This window comes from Carassius gibelio, chromosome A7, assembly GCF_023724105.1.
Source record: "Carassius gibelio isolate Cgi1373 ecotype wild population from Czech Republic chromosome A7, carGib1.2-hapl.c, whole genome shotgun sequence".
Classification (NCBI taxonomy): Eukaryota; Metazoa; Chordata; class Actinopteri; order Cypriniformes; family Cyprinidae; genus Carassius; species Carassius gibelio.
The window spans coordinates 4,234,102-4,260,321 of NC_068377.1; the positions used below are offsets into that span (position 1 = coordinate 4,234,102).

Here is a 26,220-nt window from a genome sequence, read left to right on the forward strand (position 1 = left end):
TGCATTATTTTAAAAATGTAACTTATTCCTGTATTGTAAAGCAGAGTTCAGCATCATTGCTCCAGTCTTCAGTGCCACATGATCCTTCAGACATCTACTTAGTATTTATGCAGAAACCAGAAAATGTTTCTTAATGTTTCTTGATGCATTAAATGGATCAGTAAAACTAATTGTGATGACAAAATAAATTCTGTTCTTTTGAGCTTTTTATGAAACAAAGAATCCTGAGAATTATATCCCCCCCAAAAAATATAAAGCAATAAGAACTGTTTTACATTGATAAAAATAAGGACCTATTAATAATAACTGAGCACCAATAATAATTGAGCAGCAAATCGTCATATCAGAATGATTTCTGAAGATCATGCGACACTGAAGACTGGAGTAATGATGCTGAAAATTCAGCTTTGATCACGGCAATAAATAATTTTTTTAGATTATATTCAAATAGAAAATTGTTATTTCAAATTATACAAATTTTTCACAATATATTTATTTATTTATTTATTTTTACTGTGTTTTTGGTCAAATAAATGCAACCTTTGTGAGCTTTGAGAGATATATAAAAAAACATGTTTTGATAAGTACTGTATGTGCTTGATAAACAGCATGCACATGTCAAATTGCAAATTTATATGGAGCATCTCCCACAGAAATTGCATCAGTAAGGGACTGAAGTAAGCAATAAGGGATCAGAAGGAAAAAGTGACCACCATTCACCTCTTATACAACAAATAATGATTTAGACGATGAATAATAACTATTCGCTTTTTTATGCAAAACACAAGCCACACATTCCTTTATTGTTAAGCTCTCTGTTATGGTAGTCACTTCCATTTCCATTGTGAGTCACATGAGTCAAATATATGATCGTACAAAGGGTTTGTATCATGGGACTCGCCATTAAATTCAAATTTCAAACTATTTATGCTTTTTTGTTTCATAAAGGTGTGACTAGGATAAATGCTTATTTATTGTCATTCTGTAATCATATCTGTGCACTTCTCAACCACACATTTATGTGCTTTCGAATGTTGGAATGAAGCTTTTTATAAACCACAGTGCTGTGTTTTTTTATGTCTCTTGCTTGTATGTCTGAAACATGTGGCTTGACATGAAAGCGGGTGATTAGATGGGGTTTAGAGACCATTGCCAAAAGCATGTCTTGTCCTGTATGAAGACTGGAACATCTGCTAGATTGACAGGAATAATTATGTTTTGTCGAGGATGCAATGGTAGTTTGGCTGTATACAGGCAGGATGAGATCATTTCCTAACTGGTGTTTGGTGAAGTGTCTCGTGTTTTTATAAGGGATGTTTTGCTCAAGAAAGGCAGTTATACATGGCTGTATGGATGCTCTGTATTGTTGATTAATTGAAATAAATCTGAAATAAAATATAACTAATAGATGAAAATACTTATTACTGTCATTAATTACTCAAACACATCGTTCCAAATCCGTAAGACCTTTGTTCATCTTCAGAACACAAAAAACACAGATATTTTTGATGAAATCAGAGAGCTATCTGACCCTCCTTATACAGCAACACGACTGAAATGTTCCCAGGCCCAGAAACATAGTAAATACATCTGTAAAACAGTCCATGTGACATCAGTGGCTCCACTTCAGTTTTGCGATGCTATGAGATGTAACGGTATGAAAAATACTTATCACGGTTATAGTGAACAAAATGATCACGGTTATCAGCATTATTACGGTATTGTTAAAATGTGCTGGAAATGTAAAAAAAAATACAGACACACAAATCACTTCACCAAGTTTTATATTTAAAAATCAACAAAGAACAAATAAAATGACGTTTTGTTTTTTTGTATAATCACTAAAACAATAACATTACCAATGATGTTCGGATTTTAAATGACAGCGTGACTGACAACAGTTTAATAGCATGTTCAAATATCTCATGTAAATGTTTTGAATGTTTAATAAAAAGGTAAACCTCACATTTCAACCTTTAAATAAAAAAAATATTAATAAGTGATTTATATATATTTTATTTCTGCTCCATAAATAATTATAGATAACATATATGAATTGTTAACATGTTTAGAATCCACATAAGCTTGTTTTTCATCAAATTGACAGCAGGGCATGGAAATTCGGTCTGTTTTTGGCCAGACAAAAACCGCGCACAGACTGAATTTAGAAGTCTTTATAAATCCACTCCCTGACAGCAGGTGGCGCTTATGGAAAAGCTTAATTAGAGCCGTTTCCCATTACCTCCATGAAACAAAGTGATTTAGAACACTTCTTTAGGTATTACATGGAGCAAAGATGAAAACAAAATGCCATCGAATTGTTTCTGAAGACAGTCAGAACCTTCAGAGATACCTTCATATAATTAATTAATTCATATATTAATTTGTATAATTCATTTAGCACTCTTTAAAAACCTTCCAGCCATTAAGCCCTATTTTTACTCAAAACGAAACTACTCTGTGTGCTGTGTGCACGTGAGACTGTTAATTAAAACTGTTTTATACTGGACTGTAATTATTTATCGCAGTAATTTGATACGGTTTTAATAATAATTAAAAGATGAAATGGTAGAGCTAACCATGGGGAATTTTATCATGATTTAAGTGGTATTCGTTACATCCCAATTCAGGAATACTTTTTTTTTTGCGCAAAGAAAAAAAAAATAACTTAATTTACCTAACCATTCTTCTCCCCCGAGTTACATCTTCTGCCATTTTGGAGAGTACCCAAGAACGTATTGGATGTAATCAGAGTTGGTTACGTTCGGCGGGAGAGTGCACGCACAAAAGTAATCTGCGTAATAAACGTTGTTTACACTCAGGGGAAACACCGTTTATGAACCGTACCCCAAACACGAACTCTTAAAACTTGAGTAACGGTTCCTGTATGCATTTACACAACACTTTCTATTATCTTTTTTATTTTATTTTTTCTTGCAGAGACTTGTCCAAAAACCTGATCGGCTGCCTCCATGTGGACGTCTTCAAGGGCCTCACAAACCTCGTTAAACTGTAAGTTATTATCAATTTTTTCTACTATATGAACTTGACAATGACAATTGTTCTATTCTCAACAAAATACCATTAATGTAGGTTATTTATAAGCAGTGCTGGGGAAGGTTACTTTTGGAAAACAATACATTGCAATATTGTGTTAATCCCTAAAAAAAGTAAATTATGGCGTTACTTAGTTACTTTTTATGGAAAGTAATGCATTGCGTTACTTTTGCATTACTTTTTCTTATCTGGGCTTACTTGTTTGTTTTTAATATCATTTTTTTTTCCAACAAACAAGTTTTGCTTATTAGTGTGGTTGAATTGAATCATCGAAAGGTCAGCAGCAAATACAGAATTGGGATTAAAAACATAAATTATACTTGTACCATTTAACATTTATTTGTTGGTTTGCGTTTGTGATATTCTGAGTTTGCATTTGACTGTTTTTATTCATTTTGAGGAATACTGAATCTGTTTTTGTGCAAGTGAGATAAGTAAAAGCCTGTTCACATTTAATCTAGAGTAAGAACAGAAGAGCTGTCAGTCAGTAAATGGGAAAACAAAGTAACTATTTTCTTGTAATTTAAAAAGTAATGTGTTACTTTACTAGTTACTTGAAAAAGTAATCCGATTACATAACTTGCGTTACTGTAATGTATTACACCCAACTCTATTTCTAAGTAATGTGAGACACATTCATAACAACAAAATGTCACATTATTTTAGTGTAAAATGAATCCAGCAATACACATTTCACAGATTTCACAGCAATACACATCCACTTATCAATCCTACCATCTGTCTGTGTGGTTATCTGCTGATATTCATATTAGACTGCGATGATGAGAACACAAATGTCATTGGTAATGTTTGGTTGAGACTCATTAGCGTGATCACCCTTCACAGAATGCTAAAGCTCATAACAGGTGTTGTTAGATGATGAGCATGTTAACGTTGATGTCTTGTGAGCACAGCGACAGCTGCTGGAGTAACTGTGAGCGTCGTCTTCACCTGCTGAAGGTGAAGATTAGAACTGGTCCAGTTATTTCAATAAAGACAGCAGCTGAAACTCAACAGATTTCAACAGATCAACATATGTGATGTCAAGTGTACACAGGAAAAACTGAAAACATAAACCATTTGATGCTTTTTCATTTAATATTTTAAAGAATCCCACTTGAATAAATGGGACCAGAATTTTTTATATATATATATATATATATATATATATATATATATATATATATATATATATATATATATATAATTTATTTATTTATCTTTTTTTTTTTTTTTGCCATTGGTGGTAGAGAGAGTTGTCACCAAATTAGTAAAATAATTTAGCACACATTTCACAGATGCCCAGAGCAATGCGAGTAAGCAGTATAATTTTTTTTATATTTATCAATTATCTTTGTGATAATTGTGTACATTTGTGTACATTGTACATTTAATGTTTTTACTTAGTTTATTTATAAAAAATATTTTTTTATATATTTCTGTATAGTTTTCATTAATATTTCAGTAAAAAAAGTATATATTAACATAAAATATACAATATACATTTTATATATAATTTGATCTTATTTCAGTGATTTATTTCAAGTTTTATGGTCTTAGTTTTACTTAACTTGAATAACCCTTAAACTATGACTATTTGGAGTACATTTTACACTAAAATACTATATCAGTTTTTCTTCAAAAATTCACATTTAATTCACTGCGTTGCTTGCTGTTCCTTCGTAGCTGTTTGTGCAATTCACTTCAATGCAAAAATGAGTCATGATGTTAACATCAGTTGTCATTTAGCATAATACATTTTGCTCATTAATTCACCCTTTTTATTGTAGTAACCTTTCAGAGAACAAGTTTTCTTCACTGTCTCAAGGGATTTTCGACAGCCTCGGCTCTCTGAAAATACTGTAAGTGTTTTGTTTTACTATGTATCATTTGCACATAAAACTGCAATGCAAGCACAAATGTCATGCGCAACACCTAAAACAGATTAGATAATTAGTGCTTGTGTTGTTCACAAACTTTCAGACACTGGAGATAAGGTTTCATCACACTTGGCGTGTCTTCAAACATGTTTAAGCTTGGATAGGAGCCATGCAGAGTTTGAGTTTACCCTCAGACCTAACTTTAGTGCATCCACTGACACACACTCTGTCCAAAGGAGAGTTCTTGTGATCTTATTATTGGCACTGTTGTGGTTTTTATGATTTTGGAACATACATTTTTAGGGAGTTTGATAGCCCTTATCTTCTGTGCGACTGTAACCTGCAATGGCTGGTGGTCTGGATCAAAGAGAAGGCGATCGGGGTGAAGGAGACTCGCTGCTCGTTCCCTCGCTCCCTGCAGGGTCAGCTGATAACCTCGCTCAGACCCCAAACACTCACCTGTGGTAAGAATACACACTCTCTTTTCCACTAACTCCTGTTGTTTTAATACTGAACTAATGATGTGATATGTATATGTATATATATTAGTGGTGGGCCGTTATCGGCCCACCACTAATATGGTGCTGCGTTAATGTGAGACTCTTATCGGACGATAAAAAAAGTATCGCCGTTAATCTATTCGCAAAGTTGGGTTGGGAGCTGGGTCTATACTAAGCAAGCTATGATGACTTTCACCTTGATATTTTATATAACCGACTGACTGAGGCCAGCCTAAAAAGATGCTCAGGACAGTTGACGGGCCACTGCTGCACATCGTCACGAAAGCTTATCTTTCGTGTCGACAAATACATACAAAATATGTCAAAATATCCACCTTGGAAATTATGCTAGAAAAAAACTGTCAGTTATTTCTTAAGTGAAAGTAAACAGTTGAGGGAAAAAATGGGATGTGTATTATAGTGGATGCGTTCATCGTCTCTTAAAGTGACCGCGCCTAATTTAGCTACTGGCTGCTGTAATGTTAATACAAGAAAATGAAAATGAAAATAACACACTGCTCTTGACCAAATTACTTTGTAGTTTTAACAGTCAAACCAAAAATTATTCAGACACAAGATATATTTTTTTAGATATATAGCAAAACTGTAATAATGTGAGAGATGTTGAAGGTGTCTGAATAAATTTATGTTTGATTGTATATTTCATTTTTACATTGAAGACTATCCAGTGCTATTTTACATTTAATTATTTGGTTTCTGTACCTTGACACCAACAAACTTGAAAAAAAAAAAAACCTCAACATTGTATAAATAGAACAAATAAATAAAAATAAATGAACATACAAATTAAACCATTTCAAACAGGGCCAACTGGTACAACCTTCACTGTGTCCCCGCTGACCTCAGCTACGGCTCTTATCACGCATGTTTCACATATACTCTGTCTGCAGTGTGTATGCAGTCCGTATTGCTGTATGTGGTGCAGCACGGACTCGATGTGCTTTCACACAGGACACGTTTGCAGTTCGCTACTCGGTACGTAAACGATCGATGCACTGCTGCAGACTTAACGCTCCTGGAACACAACTGGAATCTGTTAACATGGGTGCGAAAAAATATATGCAACGCATACGCACTGCAGACGGAGTATGTTTGAAACAGGCGTAAGGTTGTTTGCACCTTTTGCAATTTGAAATTAGTTTACAGCTTTTTCAAGCACTTTGTGATGCATTTTGGAAACAGGAGATGAGCCCCTTTTTTAATGCACTGAATTTCCTTAATTATTTAAATGTAAATTTATTAAAACATTTTTTTTTATTATTTAAATATTTATTTATTTCATTATAATCACTAATTATACTTACTAAGATTTGGTTCGAATAATCAGTGATATATTTTGTATATAAATATTTATTTTGAACGCTTTTGAATTAGCTTTTTATATTGTATTAGTTTTTAGGATTATTTTTAAGGATTATTTTAAGTTGTATGATAATTTAGTTTTATATATAGATGTTCCGATACCCTTTTTCTCTTCCTGATACCGATTCCGATACCTGGGCTCAGCCGATACCGAGTACTGATCCGATACCTGGGTGTGTATCTGTATATACAGCTGTACATACTGCTAGCCCTGTTTAAATTGCTAGAATTATTTTATGATGAGCTTCAGACTGATCCCTTAATAAAACATGAACAAATACATGGTGAACTACTGTATTCATTACAGTATTTTTATTATCTGGCATGAATTTGACAGTATTATTTATTTTCTTAAGCGAAAAAGAACTTCAAATGCAGCCAAAAATCTAACACCGCAAACTAAAAAAGGTATTTTAGTTTTACAATATAACTGTATAAAAAACTGCAACAATTAAGTCTAGGAATATAAAAAATGATATATTAATCAGATAATCTCTTTACAACAAAACAAGTAAAAAACAAGCAACCGTCTAAGCATAATTATTATTATTAATAGAGACGTATTATTATTACTACATAGAGACATAGCTAAATCTACTGTAGGGTACAACAGTAGCTTAATATATTGTCAATTTAATCATGTTAAACCAAACATTTATTTTAATGGGCTGCCATGAAGATCTCTGAGTGTCTGTGTTTATGATATGAAAGTTTTCTCAAATTAAACTGTAAATTCTCATGAAGTGACGGTTTATGCGTTCGTGTCCTCATATAGTGAAACAGGGCAGAGACTACAAATCAGCTAGCTCCCACACATCTGCGCCCGTCACCCACAGAGATGTAGAACTTGCAGGAGTAATATTTAAATAGTATTTTGCAGTTTAATATTCACAGACACTAGTATATATTCGGCTACTGTCTGGAGCCCTGCGCTTTGACTAACATGGAATATATATATATATATATATATATATATATATATAAATTTTAAATATTATTAATTTTGTTGTGTGTGTGTATATTACAGTTCTCGTCAATTATTAAATATATTTATTAGGTTCTGACAATACGTGATATTTTAGTATTATTTACACACTATTATAGTATTTTATTTACTAATATATTTCCAGTTTTCCTTTTAAGGTTAATTTGGGTTTTATTAATTTTATGGTGTGCTTTTGTCATTCTTATTGTTTTTTTTTTTTGTTTGTTTGTTTTAGATTTATTACATTTGTATTTTCTAAAATTCACTTTTTTTATTTAATTTAGTTGCTAAGGTAACATTTCTGTTTCTAACTTTATTTCAACTTTATTTCACACATCATGAAAACGGTTTGTAATAGTTTTAGTTTTGGATAACAGTAGCAAAACAGGAGCAAACAGGTCAGGTATTGCCTACATTGTTCGCAAACAGGAACTAGAATAAATGAGTATGTGCCTTATTTTGTTATATTTTAATGACATTGCGCAAACCAGATAAGAGTAACCAGACCTTAGCTGTCCATGACCTGTGACATTGATTGTTAACTTTTATAGTAAAATTAATAGTGGAAAATAAAAAGCATGTTTAGTTGTTTTTTTTTTTTTTTTTTGTTTTTTTTTTTTTTTTACTAATAGAGTCTCATTCACCAAAAGCAAAGTAATCCTGCTATAAAAGACCTTCAGCCTGGGTTCAGGCCTCCCATTTATGTTGATTTAGACTTTTGTAACCATAGCTTGTGCAAGAACTACACTGAAACTGCTCTCCGATCACTCGTTAATGTCAGCTTCTGCACATAGCAGTCATCTGTGGCTCACCACACGGTTTCTTCTCTATTTTAGACGCTCCTCTAGAGCTTCCCTCGTTCCAGATGACTCCGTCCCAGCAGCAGATCGTCTTCCAGGGAGACAGCCTGCCGTTTCAGTGCATGGCCTCGTTCGTGGACGAGGACATGCAGGTCCTGTGGTATCAGGACGGGAAGATGGTGGAGCCTGATGCCACTCAGGGCATCTACATCGAGAAAAGCATGGTGCAGAACTGCTCTTTAATAGCCAGGTAATAGAAGCCAGCCGTGAAGGAGATACCAAACCCAATACTGACTGCAGAATGACGTTTCTGCACACTAGATACACGTGAATCACACTGTGAGCAGTGTTTGCCTTGGAGCATGATGATATATAAACCTGAAACATAAACTCACACTTGATCTACCAACATTGTGCTGGAAAACACCAGAACTTAAAAAAAGCCATGTATTGTTCTAAAAGGAAAGAAAAATGTAGGTTGTCCAGTAACAGTATATGCATCCTGCCAAAGCATCAGTTTGAATGCCAGTGTTATTTCAGTATAAAAAATTATATATATATTTAAAAACTTAATTTTTAAAACCTCATATACAATTTCACAAGCTTTTTGCTGTTACTTTTAGTTTTAATTAACAACAACACTGATGAAAATTAAATTTGGATACTAAATTCATAATCTTGCCTTTTCTCGAAGAGCAAGAGTTATTTCTAATTTATTTATTTATTTATTATTTAGTCTTTATTTGACAGGTGTCAAATAAACATTCAGACTTACATTTCATCTGCTGTCCCTGGGCAGGAGTAAACCAAATTATCAATAAAAATACCATACAAATTAAACACAATACAATATATACATATTTAAAAATCTTTACCTTATATAATCAATGATCACAAACTTGACCTGCCTTTAAAAATCTTTTCAAATGTAGTTTAAACTGCACAAAGGTAGTACACTGTCTAATATCAGTTGGTAAACTATTCCAATTATTAACAGCTTTTACATCCCAAATTTGATTTGTCTTCTCACAGCGCCTTGACCATCTCTAACATCCAGCTGGGGTTCACTGGGGACTGGGAGTGTCGCGTGCGCACCAGTCGAGGAAACAACACCAGGACGGTCCACATCGTGGTCCTGGAGAGCTCTGCCAAATACTGCCTGCCAGATCGGGTCGCAAACAACAAAGGGGACTACAGGTGAGTCAGGGGAACATCTGAGGACTAGTGTTCAAAGTTTGGAGTCGCTAAGACTTCAGTGTTTTTGAAAGTCTCTTATGTTCACTTATGTTTCTACATTGTAATTGATTGCTGTGATCAAATCTCATCATTACTCCAGTCTTCCGTCACATGATCCTTCAGAAATCACTGTAATGTGCTCATTTGCTGCTCGAGAAACATTTATTATTAAACACTTTCTTTGATCAAATCAAAGCGTTGGTGAATAGAAAGTTCAAACCTAACGCATTTGTTTGAAATAGAAATCTTTTGTAGCATTGTAAATTCCTTTGCTCTCACTTTTGATTGATCTGATGCATCCTCACTGAAAAAAATTCACACATTTCTTTATTTACAATATCTTCCTGTCCCCAAGCTTTGCACGAAAAAAGGTGTTGAAAGTAACAATGATTACTCACCGTGTACTTCGGCTATATTCAAAGCAGCATACAAATGACAAGCAAACATTTTTAGATCATTTAATCATTTGTCTATACATAAATGTTCAGCCTCCCTTATTTTTTAGCTCTTCAGTGCACTCTAGTGGTAACAGATTTAAGTGATACGCATTATTGCACAAGGTTTCATTTATTTTTAAACTTATTTTTTCAAAACTTATTGCATATTTGATTGAATAAAGACTAGTATATTCCCATTTAAGGCTATTTATACTCATACAATATCACAGATAAATTGTTTCTCCTTTGTTGTGCATCCACATGTTTAATGTGTCTGTGTGCAGATGGCCTCGGACACTGGCTGGCATCACGGCGTACTTGCCCTGTAAACGGCAGGTGAGCGGAGCTGGCATTTACTCGGGCAGCTCGGCAGAAGACCGGCGCGCGTGGAGGCGATGTGGCCGCAGTGGACAGTGGGCAGAGGATGACTACTCACGCTGTGAATATATGAAAGACGTCACGCGTGTGCTTTTTATCATCAACCAGGTGGATAACTGTTGAGAAATGCAGGATTCTGTGTCTAATTCTTACCATGCAGTGTTTTAAGTGGTTTATGTCAGACGTGTTCGATTCTTCTCCGTCTGTTCTCATTTGTTGCTTTTCTCGTACGTCAGATGCCTCTGAATCTGACCAATGCGGTTCAGACGGCGCAGCAGCTGTTGGCTTACACCGCGGAGGCGCCCAACTTCTCTGACAAGATGGATGTGATATTTGTGGCGGAGATGATTGAAAAAATTGGCAAGTTTGCAGAGAAGTATAAAGAGGTGAGTCGAATCAAGTCGAGTCATATAGGGGCTGTTCTGGATAATGTGGGTTTTTTTGTTTGTTTTTTTGTGCAACCCAAAAGTCTGATCAGTTTCTCTTACATAAGCACTTAAATCACTCTGAGACCAATCACAGAAGGACTCAGATCCAGGACACTTAAAGCAGCAGGGGCCTCGAGATGACAAAACAAGCATTAAAATAAGCCAAAAATCAAGATATGTGTTATTTTACTGACCTCCTTGGAAAACCTGGATATTTAGAAGAATTTAAAATAATTTGGAATTTAAAAAAGAGAATTTAGTTATGATACTATAGAGTTTTTACTAGCTTTACTATATAACTATATATAACTATATATAACTATATATAACTATATATATATATATATATATATATATATATATATATATATATATATATATATATATATGTGTGTGTGTGTGTGTGTGTGTGTGTAATTTTAGTAATTGTATTTTATTTGAATATTGCATTGTGTTTTAGTAAATTAGTGATTGTTAATTTAGTAATTTTGTTTTAGTTTAATTTTAGCTTAAACTTAGTTTCAGTTAATTACCGATGCTGCATTTTGAATTTTTGACTTTTTGAAGTTTTCATTTAAATTATTCATAGCATGTTCATATATTTATTTATTTATTTATTTATTTATTTCAATTAATTTCTTAAAACTCTTAACTCAGAATTTTAAGTGTTATTACTAGATTTGAAAAACTAATAATGAAAATATTTTTGTATTTATAATTTATTTCTGTTTTGGTTTTATTTTTAGTACTTCAACAAACTAAAAACAGTTAAAATGTTGCCTTGTTAACTAATTGAATTATAATAATAATAAATAAATAAAAAAAATCTTGTAATCATTTATTTATTTGAGCTTTATTTCAATTACTGAAAATGATTTTTAATAGTGTTAGTTTTACTTAACAATAACACTGTTGAATGCCAAAATATGTTATGCTAAACTTAACTTAAAATCCCTAATATTAGTTTTCAACTTAAGGACTTGGAGTTAAAAATAAAAAATTCCTAAATCACAGGGCCTTTGAATGTTATTGAGTACAGCGGAGCGTCTCGGAGTCAGAAAGGTTGAGAACCGCCCATTTGAAGCGATGTTACTATTCGCCACCTCAGTTTGTGACTCTTCTCGTCTCTGGAGAACAAACAGGCTTTTGAATCAGTGAGGAGAGGCTCAGATAGGATCAGAATGGAGGGATTTGGACACTGGGCCACAGAGGAACATAAAGCCTATTTTTCAGGATCAGGTTGCGCTTCGCTCCGTGTTGAGGGGAAATGTTATCATGTAACACCTGCACAGAGATCTGTACCATCACTCAACATCTCACATATTGCAAGAGCACGTTAATAAACTTGACTTGCCTCGCAATTTTGCATCGGTTATGTAATTTCTTCAGGAACTCAGGTTGCATGGAGTTGACATAGAGCAGGCTGTTTAACACTCCAGCGTTTGCAGCATTGTTCTTTGTGTGGGAAAGTCGGACACATCACGTTTCTTCCTAAAAGCATTAACTCATTAACATGAAATGTTACGGAGGGTAATGTCAGGTTTAGTTCATTTCAGGAATGCAAGCGTTTTGAGTGTGTGGAGGGAGTGTAACTGCACTGAATGAGTGCAGTGTGTTTGTGGTTGTATTGTGGGCCTGGAGGGATCATCAGTGTTGTGGGGCGGCTGTGCATGCGTTGCATTGTCTCTAACTGTGTTTCCTCTCTCAGCTGGGAGATGTGATGGTGGATATCTCCAGTAATCTGATGCTGGCTGATGAGCGAGTGTTATGGATGGCTCAGAGGGAGGCGCGAGCTTGCTCTCGAATCGTTGAGTCCCTGCAGAGAATTGCCCTTCTCCGAATCAGTAACGGGGCTCTGGCCTATTCTACCGTGAGTACTGTGAGAAAACCACTTCAATTGTGTATTTTGACGAAACTCCGTTTTAAATTGTTTGTTCATGGTTTCAGTGATGTGAGATATTTTAGTAATATTGAAATGTTATTATAATTAGATTTAATTTCAGTGATATGAGATATTTTAGTAATATTAAAATGTTATTATAATTAGATATTAATTTCAGTGAACTGAGATGATGTACTTGCTATTATAATAACAATTAATTATGCATAATTACATGCAAGTAACCCTAAAACAAACCCTAATCCTAACGATATAGTAAGTACATGTAGTTAAATAATATTGCTCTGTACTTTAATGTATAATTACACTGTAACAAGGACACCTTACAATAGTGTAATAATAAAAAAAAATGCCTGGATGTCATTACATCTGTAATTTAATTTCTCTATTTACATCTATAATTACACTTTTGAATCAACTTCTTCCCTTTAACCGTTCTTAATCCTAACCATACACCAAGCCTGTTTCTAACATGAACAGTATCACAGCTCAATAGCAGCAAAAGTGTTTCTCAATACAACATAAACACAAAAAGTACATTGTACCTACACTGTAAAAAAAAAATAAAAATCTGTAAACAAAATCAAGTTTGAATTGAACACAGGAAATTCTGCGAATGTCAATTTACAATTATTCACTGTAAATTATACAGCCTTTTTCCACTTCCAAAAACGGTATACTACCATAAAATTACATGTAATGACCAATACAGTTTTTTAGTGTGTATATAGTAGGGGAATTTAACATTAACCATTTAACAGGTTTTTACTGTAGCATTTCTACAGTATTTTACCGTTAAATTCACTTTTCAATTTCAGTCTTTTTAAAGTGTCGGAAAAGCAATATAAAATAGGACCAAAATCTTCTGTAAAATTAAAAATGCATTTACTAGGGATGTGAATCTTTGGGAAGGCACAATTCATAGGTTTTCAATTCGATTCAAAAACAATTTTTGCTAATTTAGAACGATTCGATTCACAATTACATTTGATTCGATTTGATTATAACGATTCGATTCTGCATTCTTTAAGTGCATTCACAGGATTATTTAAATACTTAGTCAGGAGGCAAATCACACCAGCCTTTAGGGTTTGAGAAACATAGAATAGAAAAAATAATAATAATAATTTTGTCCATTTTTAAATGGCAGTGTAATGATGCGACATGGCATACGTAAAAAAGCTAAGATTTAAAAAAAGGGATTTAAGAGTATTATGTATAAACTAACATTTTGTCACACCAGGGACGTAGCCATCATTTCAGAAGTGACAGAAATGTTAAATACAATCGTTTTATGTATCTATGTATTATCATAATTATTATTATTATTTATTTATTTTTTTTTTACAAGGAATTCTCTTATTTTTATTACTTTTAATTAGCTGTAAGAAATCAAATACACTGCTGGACAATAATCACTCATTTGTAATAAAAAAAAAAATTCTAAAGGAAATTGTATGACTATTTTATATACTACATTTAACAATTAAATTTATTCAATTCATTCAGTTTAGCTGCAGATAAAGGCTGTGAGATCACTTTTCTTTCAGTGTGAAAACATCTTCATCTCATTTTCAAAGAATAAAATGCTATAGTAGCTATTAAACTTCTCCTCTCCATCAGCGAATGATTAATCTGAGAGAAAACGCGCCAGATGTCTGTTTGCTAAAGCAACAAACGCTACTTTCATGCATCTGATTCTCAGATAATTCTTGCGCTCTTATTTCAAGGTCTTTGTTCATGCTGTGGTTATTTAAACGGTTTCCTTCCTACATTCGGTTCATCCGCATTGTTAAAACACATTTATCATTCAATGGAACTGTACATATGATTTAGACACTTACATTTCTGCTCCATCCATAAAATAAATATGCAGCTTTCGACTGCTCAGCTAACGCCGTCGGTAAGATGCGGAGAGCCATTGACAAACTACAGAAAAAAGGACTTCACTAGTATTACTGGCCACGAGTCCAATAGATCGCACGTCAGCTGTGTCAGAGACGAAAGGAGCGCGAGCGCAATCCTGTGACAGTCTCCTGTGACGTGGAGCACGTGAAGGACAGATAAGAGGCACGAACACTGTTCAAGGTCTCCATTAATTCGTGCGTGTAGTAATTTAATGTTTATATATTTTGAAAGCATTAAATTGCTAGGGAAATCACAATTCATTCGACTCTTAGCATTTTGAATAGATTATCGTCCGAGATCGGCGATTCACGATTCAAAAATCTTGTTTCAAGATCGATGCATATGAATCGTCATGGTTTGTAATCAATGCATCAAGAAAATGAGTGAATCATTAAACCCCTAGCATTTACTGTCTTTTTTTTGACCAATTGATTGTCCTCACGGAATACAAGTAGCAAAAAAAGGTGTAGGTTGTTCAGAGTAGCTTGAAGGAGACCGTGTGTTCACAGCGCTTCAGTAACATGTGTATGGGATGGTAACCATTCTTCTTTATTCTTGTTTCAGCAGAACTCTCCCAACATTGCTCTGGAGGCTCATGCCATCAAGGCCAGCAGCTTCAATGGAATGACCTGCACTCTGTTCCAGAAGGTCTTACAGGAGCGCACACCCATGGCCCACTTCTCTCCCAGAGACCCCGACATCCACCCAGAGCGCCAGCTCAGCTTCAAATGCAACGTGACCAGCACCCTGTCTGCACTGGCTCTCAAAGTAAGCATTTCGTCTCAGCCACTTCCTGTACATATACAGTTGTTTTGTTATAACGCATAAGGCCAGTGCTCCTTCAGAGAAGTAACTCCAATAAAGCTGTGGAAGCAGGACTGTATCCATCATGTTTTGACAGTAACGTTATTGCATCTCCACGTCTGCAGAACACTGTAGTGGAGGCGTCTCTCCAGCTTCCCCCTTCTCTCTTCTCGTCTCTGGGAAGCTCAGGTCAGGCTGAAGAAGCTGTTTATAAGCTACATCTGCTGGCCTTCCGCAACGGCAAACTCTTTCCTCCAACGGGCAACTCCACCCTCCTGAGCGACGGCAGTAAGAGGAGGAGTGTGGTCACACCTGTGATCCTCACAAAGATCGGTAGGAACACACACACTGCTGATCCCGGCGCCTCGGGCCACATCAGACATGCACAACCCACACAAACCTCTCTTCATTGCTGCTGTTATGCAATATTTCTACCTGGATCGAAAGCAAAGTAAAATACAATAGTCAAAGATAGAGACAAATCATGCACTTCAGTTAAACTTACACTTATGTTATGTCACATGCCTTGGTTGTACAGAGCAGGGTTATTATACAGTATTGAACTAAAACTACAACTGCTTGAAATAAAATAAACAATCAAAATAAAAATGGTTTTATATCAACTAGTTAGCAAGGCAAATGAAATAATGGTAACACTTTAGTTTAGGGACTGATTCTCACTGTTAACTATTTGTGTATTAGCATGCTTATAACTGTTTATAAGTACTTATAAAGCAAATATTAATGCCTTATTCTGCATGATCATATTATAAATCCCTTAATCCTAACCAATAACTAAACTTAACAACTACTTTACTAAATATTAATAAGCAGCAAATTAGGAGCTTATTGAGGCTAAGGTCATAGTTATTAGTTGGTTAATAATGAGAAGTGGTCTTTAAACTAAAAAATACAACATTAACAGTTTACAATAATGTTCCATTAGTTATATACATTGGTTAACATGAATTAACAATGAAAATCTTATTTAATTATTTGTAAGTTTTTTTATAAGTTGTACCTGTTAATATATTAATTAATGGACCTAAGATAACATGAATTAATAATGAACAGCTGCACTTTTTTTGTTAATAAAAATTTTATAAAATAAATGTATAAATACGGAATGCATTACTTATTGTTAATGTTAATAATGTATTAATTAATGTTATATAATGGGGCTTATTGTAAAACGCTACCATAAAAATATATTTACCTGTATGTATATAGATATATATCTATATATCTTGAACTAAATATGTGTTCAAAATAAAAAAAAAACTACATTAGTGTATCAGTGATACTAAAATAACAGGTGTAGAGGTGTAACTGCTACCATGGGTGATAAAAGTTTAACTCTGTAAACAAAAAAGTGCTTCTGCAAAAACTGTTTTCTCCAGAAAAGTCGCACTGGGTCAGTATTTTATATATATATATATATACACACACTCAGAAATTGCTAGTAAATTTCCAAATAATTACAAAGAAATAACAAGTAACTAACTAAATTAAACATAAAAGTTTCAAGTAAAAATAGTGAAATGGTATTTTCTGGGAAACATACTGTTTTTTTATAGTGTGCTTTTTTGTGATTTGATCTTCACTGTACAGCAGCACTATTATAAGCCATCCCATTCCCATTTTGGCTTCAAGCAGGTGAAGAGGAATTGTGTCATAAACAGAGCAATAATGCTGCTGGAGAGTGGCTGAAGTATGAGGGGGCGGCAAACTACAGCACAGGGAGCTGCTAGGAAAAACTTATTGACAACATTGAAACAATTACAATCCCATGAAAAAGCTGCAGAGCCAAGCAATCTGATCTGAAAGTAGACCAGCTGTCCGGGATCTGCCAACGAACTATTGGCACAATATATATTGTGTCTCAATACAACTGATGCAGAGGGATGTGTGTACATCATAATTGAACTTTTAGTTGACTTCTTAAAAGCAATGGTTTGAAAAGGGCATTTTCACATTGTTGCCACATAAGAACCATTTCTGGCTCCCCAAAGAACCTTTTAGTGAACAGTTCTTAAAAGAGCCATTTTTAATACATTCTAATCTAAAAAACATTTCCACTAGAAAGAACCTCTGAGGTTCCATGGATGTTAAAGGTCCTTCGTGGAACCATCAGTGTTAATGAATAACATCAAAGATGGTCCATAACCAGAACTGTTTTGTGTTTTGTAACATGAACTGATTAAATGTCTGTTCTGCTGTTGTTTAGATGGCTTCCCTCTGAAGAACTTGCAGAGTCCAGTGAACGTGACCCTGCGGCGCTTCCTGCACGGCTCGGACGCTGTTCCCGTCTTCTGGAACTTCAGTCTGCTGGGAGGACAGGGCGGCTGGCAGAGCGACGGCTGCCGCATCCTCCATCAAGATGACAACCTCACCACCATGTCCTGCGATTCACTCAACAACTACGCTTTACTGATGGTCAGAGACATTTCAGTCTGTTCTTCATAACAAGCTATTGTAGGGCTTTCAAAGACTTGCAATGTAGCACACATGTTGCTTGTACTACTGTTTTTATTAGGGGTACTCCGATCACGATCGGCCGATCGTTATGCGCATCTCGTCAGTATAGCCGGTTCTCTAATCAGCGGTAAATTCCATCAGGTGCGTGATTTCACATAGAGCAGCTGTTACTACACAGAGCCATTGTTAACTGAGAAGGTGCGCAAATAAATGCTGAAAATGAACGTGGATTTGCGCATCTTCTCTCAGATCGTGATCGGAGCACCCCTAGTTTTTATAACACCTCCAGAAAAGCTTGAGAATACTGCTTATTAGTTTTTGTTCATTTGAAATAAAGCTAAAATAAAATGTGAACATTAGATGGAAAACTTTAAACAAGAATTTATTAGAATTTACTATTCAAATGAACAAAATGTAATAAATTAAAGGTACATATACATATTTAAAAGACCTAATAAGAATGACAAAAGCTAATAGCAAAATTGCAAGATTGCAAAAAAAAAAAAAGAAATTCAGTTAAAGGTACAGGTTGTAGGACCAGCCACTAGAGGGCGCACTACCAGAACAATAACAATAACAATCGCATGGTTTGATGACGCTAAGAAAGCGAAAGATAAATCATGGATTTACCGCGAGTTCAACAATTTGCACGAGTAGATTAAATAAAAAGTCAATGCAAAGACGCAATCAGACTATGGATCAGACGTGTCCTCGCGCGGCTCTAGAGATGCGATGCCCGCGTTTGGCGTGTATGCCCGATGATACTAATCTTGTTGATCGTTATAATAGCATACTTTTTCTGTAAAGATACGAATCAAAACAACTCACCTGTCGAGTAAAACACAAACGAGATCGGCATCTCTTTCTAGTTGAAGTTTGTCGCAAAGCTACTTCCGCATTTGTCCACGACACTGTTGTCATGTGATTTCTACGTCAGTAAAGGTGGTCACAAAGGGTAACTAACGTCATTGACAGGCGACTGCACTGCCCCGTGTCGTAGTAGTTGAAAACATTACAGACATTGTTAGTAATCAGCTGGACAAAATATATAACACTAGCCTAGTGGTTTTTGGATATTTTACTGCAAATATCTTACAAATTGTACTTTTAACTGAAAAAAAAAAAAAAAAAAATATTAGATGAAGATTAAAGATTAGAAAAAAGCTAAATCTAATAAAATTGCTGAAAATACAACTAAAATAAAAATAAATCTAAATAGAAACTTAAAAACTAAAATTTAAATATTAGGTGAAAATGAAAAATTAGAAATTCTGCTTTGACAGCTAACTGAAATAAAATGTATATAATTTTTTTATTAAAATTACTAAAGCTAAATTAAACCAAATTAAAGCTTAATGAAAAAATATATATAAAATGACAAAAACTTATAGGAAAATTACTAAAACTTCAACTAAAATTCAAATGCAACTGAAAGCATGGAAATAAAAGCTAATTCCAGGGCTCCATAAATTAAATTTAGTAACTGCATTTATAAATATTACACGTTCATTTCTTGGTAATGCACATTTGACAGTAAAACACTGAGCTTGAGTTGGGAAGAATATAGGATTATACTTTTATAAACAACAGTAATGTGCAAAATATATTTTTATATAAAAAATGAATATAGTCTACTCTTATTACATATGCCATTATTATTCTGTAGTGATATATGGAACTGACCATAAACTAAAGTTATTAAACGCTGTTTATATGTGATTCAGTCGCAAACTGAAAAGTTTGTTTTTCAAGGCACTTTGTGACTTTTCGCACATCCTCAACACCCACCTTTCTAGAACAAGAAGAAAATGATTAACTATTAGCAGTTGAAATGCATTTGTTAATATTATCTGCTGCTATACTCTTGTCTAACAGGATCTGAACAGGACCGGGAACGACACGTACAGCTTCGAACCTCTCCACCCTGTTATCTACGCCACCGCCATCATCCTGGTGCTCTGCCTGCTGTCAGTCATAGTCAGTTATATCTATCACCACAAGTAAGTGCTGGAACTTGTCTTTCCGCATGCAAGGACGATGAAAAATGCAGCTTATTTTTAAAGCGATAGTTCAATGAAAAATGAAATTTTGATTCTAATTTTCTCACTCTCAGGCATTCCAAGACATAGTGTCTTTTATTTTAGTAGAAACACAGTTTTTTGGTGAATCATAAAATCAAAACCAATGGCTACCGGCACTTTAAGAATAAAAAAAAAAGCATAGCAAGGAGCACAATATTAATACCCGTGGCGTCTGACGATATATTGAGGTCTTATGAAACGAAACAAGTAGTCTGTGCAAGAAACTGAACATTATTTATAACATTATTATGTAATCCAGATCCACAAAGCAAACGGTCTGGAGTGATGTCCGGTTCTCGAACGAATCATTCTTTTGAACTGATTATTTTTTTGGTGAACTAGATGAACCTGTTCACCAAATCCAACTGAACCGTCTGAAACAGTTTGCAGCTCGATCAGCACAGATCTTCAAGTTACTCAATCAAAACTCAATTTCAGACGCCTGACAGTCACTCTGACTCAAAACGAGCCAATTTACTGGCGTATCTGATCCTCTGATGCTGGTTTTTCCCAACAGTTACTTCCTGGACTGCCGAGGGTTACATAAAAGGGACAAAATGTATGTTTCTGATGTTTTTGCATTCACATTTCTCATCATTATTGGGTGCTTCAATAAAATCATTGCTAATGCCTGATACCATTGCAAGTTCATTCAAACGAACTGTCCAAAAAAGAAAAGAAAAAAACAGTTTGTAGAAAAGATTCGGACTCCGCTATTGGATTACAGATGTTGTAAATAATGTTTAGTTTCTTACACAGTCAAGTTGACACTCCTTATTTAAATATTGCGCTTCATACAATAAAGATTGTGTCAAAGCAGCTTTAAAGTGTCAAACAGGAAAAAATATGTGCTGATAATGCAAAAAGACAATAGAGATTGTGTTATATTGTCTGTATATGCTTTTTTGACTCTCAAAATGACGGTAGCCATTGACTTGCATTTTATGAATCACCAAGGACCGCGGTTTCAGCTTAAAATCTTCTTTACTGTTCTACTGAAGAAAAATGGATGGCCTGAGGGTTAGCTAATTTAACAGCTAATTTTCATTTTCGGGGTGAACTATTCCTTTAAGTTGTAAATACGCTGGTTTTAATGAAGTATTTCCTGTGTTGGCAGGTCGGTGCGTGTGAGTAAGAAGTGCTGGCACATGCTGGTTAATCTGTGCTTGCATTTTCTTCTCACCTGTGCAGTGTTTGTGGGCGGCATCAACCAAACGTACAATGCAAGCGTTTGTCAAGCGGTATGTGCCTGCTTTTCTATGTGGAGTTTAGGTGTAAATATTTATATAAAACTGGCTCTAAATGTTTCTCGGTTTATACGCGGAACTGCAGTGCTGCTTTCGAGTTCACATTACTCTTTTGAGAGCGTCAGCATTGTCATTGATCTTGAGGAGAGCTCTTATGTTTTCTAATGTCATGTCCTGAAGGTGGGGATAGTGCTGCATTACTCCACATTGGCTTCGGCCTTGTGGTCCGGCGTAACGGCACGCAACATCTACAAACAGGTGACGCGGAAGGCCAAACGCTACGAGGAGCTGGACGAGCCTCCGCCTCCACCCAGACCTATGCTGAGGTAAAGGTCAACACAATGAATTAGGAGGAGGAGTGTTAAGAAAGGCTGAAAAGTACTATGTTACAATAATGATAAATTAAATGAATGCACAAATAAGGAAGTCTATATATAAATGATTAATATTCTATTTGAAGAGCAAGCACACATGCTGTGACCTATTTTAGGGTACAGAGAGTCTAGAAATTAAATTTTACACTTAAGTTTCCCAAAAGGGAAGACTGAGGGTTTTAAATCATGTTCCCCTGCAGACCACTTGGTGTCAGTAAATATTCAACAGAAATTGTCAATGGGTCATTTGCTCATTCTCATGGCATTTCTAAACCAGATGTTTTTTCTTCTGTGGAACATTTTTTTTTTTTTTTTTCTTTTTTTTTGTCACCATTGATCTCCATTGTATGGGCATGATATCTTTTTCATTTTTCAGACATTTCACAAAATATAATCTTTTCTTGTTTAAAGAAAGAAATCAATGCTGGCTTGAAAGGATGAGTGAATTATGACTCTGTGAATTTTTATTAATTCACAGAGTCATAGTTCACTCAAATAATAATTCACAGAGTCATTATTCAATCATCCTATTGCTTATGTCGTTCCAAGCCAGTATTAATTTATTTTTATTTCTATCATGGTAACCAGCTTCATACTAACTAAGGATGCAGAAACACAAGTATTTACAGGATAAACACATTAATAATCAGTTGGCTTCATTTCTATGGTGTTTATTAATATTTATAATATTAATAAATACCACTTCTAATTTTATACTTATACTTTTTTATATTTATTTTAGTTTAAATGTCAGTCATTTGTTTTATTTTATGTTTATATTCCTATTTGGCTTATATTTTAGGTCTAATCATTTTAGAACTTTTTTTTTATCTAATATTTATATTTTATTTTATTCAAGCTTTGTCAATTCTATTTTAATAGCTTTAGTTATCAGTAAAAACACTGATGATGACAGAACTTTTTTTTAATAAAAATTTTTTAGTGTAAATATCCCTTTCATATTTCTGGAATACGCTATATAAATTTTGCCCAAATATTTAATATGATTTGCAGTCTGAGTAGATCTAGTTGCAGAAAGTCAGATTTTACAGTAAATCGTGTAGTTTATGATGGTCACTGATTTTTAGCTTCAGACTCTGAATTCAGAGGATATCAAGCATGTTTGATATTTTAAGCTGATTATGGAACACATTATTTTAATTTGTCGTGTTGCAGTGAGGCACAATGTGTTCAAAACAACTTGAAAGTCTGAGTAATCCTCTGTCGATTAATGCATGATTCGCAATTTTTTCTGTAACCATTTTTTAAAGTCAGCCTTAATGCTGTAACATGAGGATTATTTAATACCTTGCTTATTTATTTATTTTTTTTATCTTTTCTTCTACAGATTCTACTTAATAGGTGGAGGCATACCGATCATTGTGTGTGGTATAACAGCTGCTGCTAACATCAAAAACTATGGTAGTCAAATCAATGCACCTTAGTAAGTATTTTGAGTTTTAAGACACTTTTTTTAAACTATCCCTTGCGACAAAATTCAAGCTAGGCAATTTTACAATATATTGATTGTAATTGAGTTTTGTGTAATCAGTTAGACTTTAGCATGTGGATCCATTTAAACCATGTGAGACAAAATGCAATGGTATAATATGTTTCCTTAACGACAGACCGTACAGATCCAGCCGGTCAAATCCCCCTCTGAACACTTCCTGTCATTTCATAGCCTTTCTCTGTGATGAGAAATTGCTTTAGCTGTCATTGGAGCCTAATGCCCATGCTCTGTAAAGTGCAGAATAATACTTTATAAAGCAGAGAGCAGTTTAGACCTTCTGAAGCCGTGTAAACCTAATTATTGTGCGCTATTTTAGGCTCCCCACCTTGTGTGTGTTGGCTTGCCATGCTCCCTTCTTTCACTTGTGACAGCTGTTTGGATTGTGTAACAGTGTGGTTTAATTTGAAAATCCAGACCATATGAGATATTTGGGTTTAATTAATCTCACATTACCATGACAAAAGAAAAAAAACGCTCTGCTGAGCATCACAGAACACTAGTGTAAACTTTAAAACTTATATATACTTCGTGTAAAAGCTCATTTTTGGAGGAAACTGCACAGTTTATATTTCATTTGCGGCTTTTCATGCGGCCAAGTAATATAATAAGACATTGATTTACTTAAATATAAAACAGCAGTAAAGTAGTTCAACATCAGTATAAAAAGAATAAACAAAAATAAAAAAGAAAAATCTTGCATGCATTTAAAAACTAAATGGGTTCAATTCTGTAGACTTAAATATAACACCTGTTGTCTTTCCGCAGCTGCTGGATGGCATGGGAACCCAGTCTTGGTGCGTTTTACGGCCCGGCAGCCTTCATCGTTTTCGTGGACTGCATGTACTTCCTCAGCATCCTCGTTCAGCTCCGCCGGCACCCCGAGCGCCGCTTCGAGCTCAAGGAACAATCCGAGGAGCAGCAGCACCTTTCTGTGGCCGAAGCGACCGAAATCACACCAGCCCACCTGGAGTCCTCGTCCGCAGATGCCGCGCAAATGGTCCCGATGTCGGCTCTGGAGAACGAACACACTTTTGTGGCCCAGCTCATCGGCGTGGCAGGGTCTCTTGCGCTTTATGTCGCTCTGTGGGTGTTTGGTGCTCTTGCGGTGTCCCAGGAGCATCCGGCCGATTTGGTGTTCACATGCCTCTTTGGCGCCGCCGCTTTGGCTCTCGGGGGGTTTCTTGTGGCGCACCACTGCGTGAACCGTCAGGACATGCGGCGTCATTGGTCACGAGCTTGTTGCCTGGTTCGCCGAAACTTTGCTGTAGAGGTGGATTCCCTGCTGTTGCCTGTCGCCAGTGGCTCCGTCTTGAACGCAAGGGGAAACGACGAAACTGCGAAGCGTCCAGCCAGCAGCACTGAATCCTCGTGCACCAATAAGAGCGCACCGAGCATCCGCAACTCCACCCAGGGCTGTAAACTGACCAATCTGCAAGTGGAAGCCGCTCAATGCAAAGCGGCCCCTCCTACGGCCAATGGGACGGCGTTATTGGACAACAGCTTGACTGAACATTCAGTCGACAATGAGATTAAGATGCACGTCGCACCTGTTGAGGTCCAATACCGCCCCAGTTCGGTCAACAACAACAACCTTCCAGGAACAGGAAATGCGAACATCAACGGGCATTCGGCGCGACACCACAAGAACCGTGCGAGAGCTCATCGGGCCAGTAGGCTCACGGTTTTGCGCGAGTATTCATACGACGTTCCCACCAGTGTGGAGGGGAGCGTGCAAAGTGCCTCGCACAAGCGCCACCATCATCACGAGAGCCTGCAGGCCCGTAACAGTCGACGGGCAGCGTATTTGGCTTACCGGGAGCGCCAACAGAGCCAACTTCAGCAGGACAGCAGCGACGCCAGCACCAGTGTGCCCCGCCGCTCACGCCATCTCGCCAAAGGTGGAGGCGTCCGCCCGAATAACAGTTTTGGGCACGGGATCAGCAAAAACCTGGGGAACGGCATCAGTAATGGAGGCTTAGTCGGAGGAGGAGATGGATCGGGGACCGAAGACACCAGCCAAACTAAAGACTGTCCAAAACAGCCCCTCGCTGCTGAACTGGAGGTGCAGCCCAAGTCCTACGGGTTGAACCTAGCGTGCCAAAACGGACCGGCCAAAGATGCCGAGAGGCTACAGAATCTGTCGCCCCTGAACGTGGAGAGTTCGGGGAATATTAAGACTGGATTGTGGAAGCATGAAACTGCTGTGTAGCGAGTTTCCCTTCTCAGAGACCACAAATCTGATTTTACCTGTAACTGTGAATCTCTAATTTTATGATTTTGATCGAATGGTACAGATTTTAAAAAACAGTTCCTGAAAGAATTCACGTTTTAAAGACTGTGAGAAAATTCCTGCAAATGCATACAGTTTACCACTTGGCTGCATCATAGTCAGTCTACACATGGTCTATTTTTGTATCCTCTCAGCTCATTTTGTATTTCACTATTTTGTATATATACAATATATATATACCCATGTTAAAGAAAAGTGTGTTCAGTTGTGGCCGTCAAATAATAAAAAATCTCTTTATGCAGCCCACTTAATCTCATCTTTGAGTTCAAAGGTGAGTTTCCTCTTGAAATTGTGGTTTCAAGTAACTAGGAGCTTATTGTATTTTGATCTGAATGGGACAGTTTGTAAAAATAGTTCCTGGAAGAATTGGCGTTTTAATGTTTATGTGCAAAATTTTAAGAAAATAAAAAAAATAAAAACCTGCAAATGCATGGATTTTCTTGCTTGGCTGCATCACAGTCAGTCTATTTTTTGTGTCCTTTAAGCCCAGTTTGTATTTCATTCTGACATTTTGTACGTGAGGATGCATGATATGCTGCTC

The 26,220-nt window shown here is 35.7% G+C and overlaps 1 protein-coding gene across 2 annotated transcripts in view; it reads left to right on the top strand.

Moving 5' to 3' along the window:
• LOC128016459 (adhesion G protein-coupled receptor A3) overlaps window positions 1-26,114 on the top strand; it is a 47,887-nt gene extending 21,773 nt beyond the window's left edge. Inside the window, exons 4-19 of one of the 2 annotated variants that reach the window (XM_052600970.1) lie at window positions 2,941-3,012; window positions 4,848-4,919; window positions 5,241-5,401; window positions 8,642-8,855; window positions 9,638-9,802; window positions 10,563-10,764; window positions 10,893-11,042; window positions 12,793-12,954; window positions 15,460-15,660; window positions 15,822-16,029; window positions 17,924-18,132; window positions 20,050-20,174; window positions 21,373-21,496; window positions 21,683-21,828; window positions 23,225-23,320; window positions 24,155-26,114. In XM_052600970.1, coding sequence (XP_052456930.1) covers window positions 2,941-3,012; window positions 4,848-4,919; window positions 5,241-5,401; window positions 8,642-8,855; window positions 9,638-9,802; window positions 10,563-10,764; window positions 10,893-11,042; window positions 12,793-12,954; window positions 15,460-15,660; window positions 15,822-16,029; window positions 17,924-18,132; window positions 20,050-20,174; window positions 21,373-21,496; window positions 21,683-21,828; window positions 23,225-23,320; window positions 24,155-25,598 — 3,751 coding nt within the window. In that variant the 3' untranslated portion in view covers window positions 25,599-26,114. Of the gene's footprint in view, window positions 1-2,940; window positions 3,013-4,847; window positions 4,920-5,240; window positions 5,402-8,641; window positions 8,856-9,637; window positions 9,803-10,562; window positions 10,765-10,892; window positions 11,043-12,792; window positions 12,955-15,456; window positions 15,661-15,821; window positions 16,030-17,923; window positions 18,133-20,049; window positions 20,175-21,372; window positions 21,497-21,682; window positions 21,829-23,224; window positions 23,321-24,154 lie in introns of both variants that reach the window. The other variant, XM_052600969.1, reaches the window with a different exon arrangement.
• The last annotated feature ends 106 nt before the right edge of the window (window positions 26,115-26,220 follow it).